The following is an 8,114-nucleotide window of genomic DNA, read 5'->3' as shown; positions in this document are numbered from 1 at the left end:
CCGCTCGTTGCCGCTCTTCTTCTTCCTCGAGCATCCGTAAAACCGCGCTGTTTTGTAAATTCGCCGGCTTAGCCAACTGGTTGAAATTGATTCTAAAAAAAAAAAGAAAAAAACAGAAACACCAGAATGCACTTTTATTATTCACAATGTAATCTGATACACGTCGAGAAAACTTTCTAAAATTATGTCCTGTATTTTACTACATTTTGCAACGATAAGTTCAGCGGATTGTCTTTCAATATGGACTAGATCTGATATTTCAAGTCAACAGTGTCGACGATATAATTTCTCTTTACTACAACTTCAAATTGCTTACACGTTTCGTTTTCAACCACCTGTTACATGCTATAGTAAAAATAATTAGAGGATCGTGTACTTAAATAAGTGGACCACGTAATTATCTTCTCTAGCTGTGGTGACGCGAGGAAATTTTTATTTAAACGATTTCAAAGGGTGAATAAGATGGAAAAATTTTTAACCAAACGTAAAGCTTCCCTTCGTTCTTTACCGTTTCTTCCATCAAAAAAATTTTGAACTCAGTAATTCATAAGAATACTTAAAAATATTTTACAGCGTTAAGATGAAATCATTTGAAACCCTTTGAAACCATTTGAAATATGTCTAAAACCACCGTTGTTAGAGAAGATAATTACGAGGCTTGTTTTACATCGCCTACCCTGCATAATACTTTGTATACTATAGATAATTAGTAAAGTTGCCCATATATTAACATGTTTCGCATGGAATACCAGTTGTCTGTTACGTTTAGAAAGAAAAATTATTTAATTAAAAATGCTACCGATGAAACTGCGATAAATTTAGCATTTAATTCATACTTCCCTCTTGTTGAAACTCACTGTTCTCACATAACCTCTTTAACTTGAATTTAACACTAGAACGACCGGCCGTGTTAAGTATTATCGTTTCTAGCTTTCCGACTTTATTTTCTGCATGTATACTTCTATTCCTATCGACACGAATCTAATTTGTCAATCACGCTTCAGTTACAGGAAAATTCACTTTTGAAATGTCGCTCACCCGGCCGGTCCTTCTAGTGTTAAAAAAAAAAGCAATAATTTTATTAAATTAAAATATGCTACTTATAAAACTGTGACTTTAGCACATCATTTATATTTCTTTCTTTTTTCTTTTTTGTAACCCACTATTCTGATACAACCTCTTCAATTTGAATTTAAGTTTCTATAAAAGAGGTTAGTTTTTGTATCTTGTCGCATTCATGAAAACATTCTCTGCTTTTCAGACGAATACAAAAGTTCGATTTTCTTGGATTTAGAAAAGAAAATGTAGAGAAATGTGAAGCGCAATTGAACCGAAAAGAATCTCAGAGCACCGACAGGGTTAAATCAGCCGTTCACGTAATTTCTCTTCACAGTGGCATTCCTACGAAACTTTCTAATCGTTTCGACCGGTGCGACAAACTTGATTATCTCGTTCGAAGGAAATGAATCCGAAAGAAAGTTATTGTGAAGAACGTCACCTGCTTTGAGCGAGCATGTTGATTACTTGGAATGGACTTGTACACAGAAGGGAAGTTGCGCGAGGAAACCGGTGGTGAACCATGCACCCCGAGGCCACCGAACGTGAAACTAAGTCAAGTACGACAGCGTTCGCAGATTTTGCGCAACGGCTAGGCTCCGAGCGGGGTTTATTTCTAACTCGTGTGATTCGGCCCTCTGAAAATAACGGCCGACTCGCCAATGACGACGGAACGGCTGATTCATCAACCTGTAATCGGTCAACATCTACAAGTCGATGGGGGATCGATACGAATCGATGGAACAACACATGTTTACCAAGCACACAGCCAATTCTGATTGACACAAGGTGGTCGCGGTGTCAATGAATCCTCCTTAAGGTGGTATTCTTATTTTTAGGTTAGGTTCCATTTTTTGTAGGTTAAGATCCTTAGGATAAAAAGTGATTAGATTAATTATAAACCAAAAGATTTGAAGATTTTCATAAACGTTTGACCATGCTTCAAGAAAACACCATGCAATTTTTATGTGAAATTATTTGAATTATTATTTAAGTTATTACATATTTCCCACAGTGCGCCATTGTGAATGGCTGCCGCGATTCACGGTGTTGTATTCATTTGAAGCAGAAAAATCAAAGATAATCTTAAACCGTATGAGTGTTGTTAACGTCCCTACTAGAATAAAGCGAAAAAGGTATATTTTGACAAAATATCGTTTCTATCGTGGAAGTTTTAACTTCCTCAAGCGATAAAAAAGAAAACAGTTGCTGTCATTGGTATTGTTCTAGTAAGGGCGACAAAGGGATATCGATTTTATACGCAATGTGAAATTTGAAAGAGATTAGTCGATTGATTGTTGAGAAAACATGATAGCCACTTTGCAAAACATGGTTTTGAGAAAAATGCATTTAAGGTTTTGCTACACTCGGCGTTTTTAGCGGTACGTTACTTTCTTGAAATCATTATAATTTTGCCATTTCGTTGATTTCAGGTGTAGAATTTTAGCAACAGATTTTCAAAATGTTATACTTTGAGGAAATGTAATAAAAAGAAATAGATTTTTTTTACTCCTTCAAATGAAAATACGTCCTTAATGTACACTTTCGAGTTTCCTCATACGTGATAAAATTGTTAATTTATGACTCGGTAAACCGTTTTCGTTGTGTTCGTTGTTATTTCGGATTCTGTGATCGTTTTGTATATACATGCGTGAGGAGGAAATCGTAAATAGCTCGATGTATATTAAACCGGGAGAAAAATTAAATTTAAAATTACGCGGGAAATAAATGAAAAAATTTAATAGTTAATTTGTTCGATCTTGAACAAATAATATTGTGAAAGAAAAATAATAAAAATAGAGAAAAAATGTAAAATTAGTGAGAAATCCTCACCAGTTACATCAAAGCGTTAGTAGATTGTTCTCTGTATTTTCTCTGATTTTTACACGTTTGTATGTTCTTCGAATTCTGAGAATTTTCAAATGAAACTACTTTTTCTGGATAATTCGAGACGAGAAATAATAATTAGTTTAACCATTTTTATTTAAAAGATTATTAAGAAAAAATTGTCTGTTGCTTAATTGAAGGTAATAATCGAAAGATTTGAAGATTTTTCAATATTTAACATAACTAAAAACTTGTAAAATATTTCATAATTTCATAAATGATTTAACTTTATCTGATTATCAGTAAGCATAATTGTTGACGAAAATCTTTTTTAAGTCTTATACCGATTGCGAGAAATTTTTTTAGTTACCGATAACTAATATCGATGATAGATAAATTTTTCGATTACATTTAACCATCGTCGGTAAAGTAATTTTTTTTAATCACTACTTACAAATAATTTATATAAATCCGAATAACCTACTTTTTTAATTGTTATTCAAAGAGTTTACCTATAAATTCTGGGTTTATTTTTTTACTTTAAAATTTTTACAACATTCCTTACCCATATACTCGCATCGTAAAAGATACTTTCAAAAATTGCATTGCACGTCAAATTTCGCATTCTCGAAAACCAATTGTAATTTTATACCAAACATTATATTTAATAACGCCAATTTTTTTTGTGGTCGCGAATGGCTAGTAAACCGATGCGACATTGACTTACCCGACTGCGCCATTAGCTAAAACTCGAGTTTGCCTGTCTAGAGTTTCTTGTATTGCTTGAGGTGAATACAAATTGATCGGGGAGTTGAACTGTTTGTTCACGAACATCGTCTTTTGTGGAGACATACTTGCGTTTTTCTAGAATTACTTTTCTCCACTGAAAAAATAACGAACAACAAATATAAAAATTTATATAAAATTTTCGTAATAGCAATACAGAATTATATCAACATATTTATTCAAGTCTATCCAGTTTATACAGACCTATTACGATCCATAAGATACTATTAAAATTTTACACACAACTGTAATTGTTTATGCAAAATCGAATTTAATTTATGAGTTTAATTTGTATTATAACCATTTATTTACAGTTATGACTTTTTCTTCGACTTGGTGTCTTAAAACTACATAAAGAATTAAAGTCTACCTACTTCCCTAAACGAGACAACATGAATAATATTCCTAATAAAATTTTTATTTAACTAAAAATAGAATTAATTAAAATACATCACATGTACAATTCTCATTAACCGTTTGTCTTAAAATTGTTACCAAAAACGTGCCGTAAATCTGCGTATCACATTATCCTTGGCAAAACTAGGTCAAATTAGTCGAAACGAATAAGGCATTAGTATAATTACCATTTGGCAAAGTAACACAGGAACTAATGTAAATCATTCTACTAATCGAACATTAATTTAACGCCCGTGACTAGAAATTTAGTAAATTCAGCGAATCCCATTATACAATTGTTCTTCTCACGATTTTGCCAAAATTCATTGCACACACTCTGGTCTCGATTAGACAATGCGTTACTGCACATTGGAACGCGAATAATTCTAAAAAGAGACTCGAATGTGCGAATAATTATAAGAAGAAAATCGATTCAACGTCGAACGAGATCGTATATTGTAACGAAGTAATACGTAAGTGTGTATTACATATACAAACAACTTGGCGAGAATTGGGTCACGAATCATCATCACGATGTTTCGGGATCGCTCGCTGAGTGTTTGGATATTCGATACCCAACGAACGAAAGGCGATATTTTCTCCGAAAATTCATGCCAAGAAATATGCGCAGAGCCGTATCGAGAAACGGAGGATTGTCATAACGAAGAGGTATATGTAGTGAGATCTGAAAAAGTGGCCGTCGGTCATGCCCGCTGTCTGAATCGCTACGTTATACTGGCTTCCTCCCTGAGTTGAGAGGCATACTTCGAGTTCACTGACATATATGAGTTTTAGAAATAGAAACGTCTTGTTTACCGTGTACACAACCACTTGCGAGAGATGTTATAATGGCAGTCCTGGGGCGTTCCAAAGGAAAAATCTAAAAACAAACAAAAAAAATGTATATATATTGTTTGTTTGTATTCGTACAAAAAAATATGTATTCTTCATATAATTTGCAACGTTTATAAAGACTTGTTTCTGGCGTAAAAAATTTCTGCTTACTTATAAACTTGAACAGTTTCGATCGATTACGTAAGAAATGTTATTGTAAAAAGTATTCTTATACATTTCCTTTCCAATTAATTTTTATAAAATGCATAATTTCTTCACAATTTACAGATTTGTAAAAAAACGTTATACGTCAATAGTCGTAGTTATTTAACGATAAAAGTTTAAAGTGCACATTTTAGGATTTCAGACAATATAAGTAGCACAGATTGCTATTAACGTTTAATAAAATTAAATATCTGGTAGAAATATTTCTAAATCGAATAGTTAGTTATATTTCTATTCATGTATTTTTATTTTTCTATGGAATATTTTAATATAAAGATAGAAGTAAAAATAAAAATAAACAAATCCTGTATTTTGTTTAAATTGGAATAAAAATTAATTGTTTCTTTCGTATCATTCTCCTTATAAATAATATCGCATTCATGATTGTATTCAATATTTCATTATTATTTTATAACCACAAAAATTTTAAATACCTCTTCTGGAATATATTTTCACTTTTCAAATTGTCTTATCTCAAATGAATAATATGATATTAGCAGTAACGAGAATACAAATAAAAAATCAATAATAAATTGTAAACCCAGTGAAAATAGAAACATATTTTTAAAAGTGTTCTAAATTTCATGAATAAGAAATTTTACTGTTTCGTAGAGAAATTACGAGCTTTCTAGTACATATTCCTATTTTGATAATAAATAATGTATACTACAGAGATAATAATTTGTATATTTGTTTAGAAATAAATTGAAAGAAGGAGAATGGAAAGAGATTACCAAAATCGCCTGTTCTAGAATGAAATTGTGAAAAATTATACACAATCGTTCGATTATTAATGACAGGAATGTACATATAAATTTTAATAAGATTTTGTAGAAATAGAAAAACCTCAAGTCTTATTGGTTGTATCGTTGGTTTGGAATTCGGTTACGCCGCCACTAACAGCTGGAAATTCAGACGAAAACAGCGAAGAAATGAAAAACGAATGTGTACACGGGCAAAGTACACGTTTATCTTATGAAAGTTTCGGATTCTCTCTGACACGTCCCTGCTGAGTAGCCACCGGTAGTCTACCGTAGTTATTTTTGCTACGAAATTCCTCCGAATATATCTACATCGTCCGCAAAATCCCTACATCTCCTCCTTTCCACCTCGTGACCCGAAGTACCCAATGGTACTTCTTGGTCGTATTAGATTACAGCGGAATTATGGATTCGATCGTGTACAGGAAAGCCAGCCAAACCTTTCGAAAGATTCAGGCGACAATTAGTCTCGGAAATCTATGACGATCACTGTTTTTCGAGACACACACAATCTATGCATCGTTTCCTTTACATAACACATATCTATTCCAAGCTCGTTCATTGGTATTTGGACGATGCTCATATTGCAAACTGTTGTTGAAAATTCAATTCCCGAGAGATAAGCAATCATGTCAGTTTAAAAAAAAAAACTTGTACACATCTTCGAGTCTAAAAATGTTCGATTCTATTCTTTCGAGCGCGCCGATATTTTCTAACCTAACAAGTCTGCGTATCCTAGCAACGCTGCGAAAAATCTTCGAAGCTGATTGGAACTTTGATCTTGGTTGCTAAACAAGCGTGTGACTCGTGTAGTTGCATGTATCACGCGATCTATTTTAACACTCATTGCTACAATGATTTCTCACCTGTAAAAACTTTTGGCTACCATTTATATTATACTATAGCTTTATCAAGTCTTAAATAGCATTGAATAAAATTCGAAATAATGTCTTTGAACGACGTAAAATTTTGCTTCTAGAAAACACTATGAGTAATTTCACGCAGATTATTTTGTTTAGGCGAATAGAAACAATAAAGTGATCAAGGATCCATATTTTCTCAAGGTGATAATAGATTTAGTGTGAATTAATATCGATACACGAGAATGTAAAATATTACTCAGTTCTGTGTCGATCGTCTAACATGGATAACATCGCTAATGTTGTGGTCGATAATCGTTTGGAACGACTGTTACCAACGACCGCTTTAAGAATCAATCGTATCGCAACTGGATGCACAATTGTTGATATATCCGGAGGACTTCGCAATCGTCTGTTACCGACGGTTTTTTTTTTATAGTCGATGTGAAGTTCGACAGAGTACTCAGCATTCTCAAGAAAATAAAGCGTTACACGGAAGGAAATCAGATATATCATAGTACAAAAACATAATTGCGAAGCATAAATAACTTAAAAAGATAGATGGAGCATATTTCCTATCCTCTTACGTATCATGCAAATATTTGACTGACCTTCAAATCGTATGATAACAAACGATTCGTTCGCATGAAATCAACAGAAATTGTGTGATGTATTCGTTTTTTATTGCAATAAAGATGTTTGCAACGAATAAAAACGAAATGTATTCGTATCCGTACAAACAACATATTAAGTACGAAAAGCTTGTGAAATATTAAGTGTGTAAAGTACGTGCGAATCATTTTCTGTCTTTGATGTTAGATGGTGTTGTCTAGTTGCATGAATGGGCGGACACGTGAGTGATTCATCTTCGTCATAACCGAAAATTTTCAGATACTAAAGCGTTTTGTACATTACTTTATACTCTACGAGTTGCAATAAACCTTGACGCGAATGTGCTCCGACAAGACGTTATGTCGAAACGGAATGCGATAAATTCCAAAATGTAACTTATTGTTGGTTACATATATTTTTTCCTGTAAAATTTTACATATGTATCCAGAAATTATGTAAAATCTTAGGTTACGTTCTTATCCTTCTCTTACACGTTTCTTCTGTAAATCCTTCGATTTTTCGAATGATCCAAGATAAATGCATAATACATTTTTTTTGCTTTTTTTCTTTTTCATTTGTAAGATGAATTGTATCCCCTAGGACACTTGATGAAATTTTTGGATTCACGGAATGAGAATGTGAAGCATGACGACGACAACAACGGGCACCTACCTTCGCGTTAGAACGCAAGGCACGCGGGTTTCTCGGGACTCACACTGGACTCTGAAAAGCGAAAGCACGGAAGAAATAGCGAGAA

General features: G+C 33.1%; 1 protein-coding gene across 1 annotated transcript in view; it reads right to left on the bottom strand.

Moving 5' to 3' along the window:
• The window catches only part of LOC108579718 (leucine-rich repeat extensin-like protein 5), a 19,833-nt gene extending 11,725 nt beyond the window's left edge, over positions 1-8,108 (bottom strand). The window contains exons 1-4 of the mRNA XM_017943326.1: positions 8,030-8,108; positions 4,882-4,945; positions 3,611-3,766; positions 1-92 (exon numbers count right to left, since the gene is read on the bottom strand). Coding sequence (XP_017798815.1) covers positions 1-92; positions 3,611-3,735 — 217 coding nt within the window. The 5' untranslated portion in view covers positions 3,736-3,766; positions 4,882-4,945; positions 8,030-8,108. The remainder of the gene's footprint in view (positions 93-3,610; positions 3,767-4,881; positions 4,946-8,029) is intronic.
• Positions 8,109-8,114: the final 6 nt, after the last annotated feature.

This window comes from Habropoda laboriosa, unplaced genomic scaffold (assembly GCF_001263275.1).
Source record: "Habropoda laboriosa isolate 0110345459 unplaced genomic scaffold, ASM126327v1 scaffold39, whole genome shotgun sequence".
NCBI lineage: Eukaryota > Metazoa > Arthropoda > Insecta > Hymenoptera > Apidae > Habropoda > Habropoda laboriosa.
This window is presented reverse-complemented; position numbering and strand designations above follow the sequence as displayed.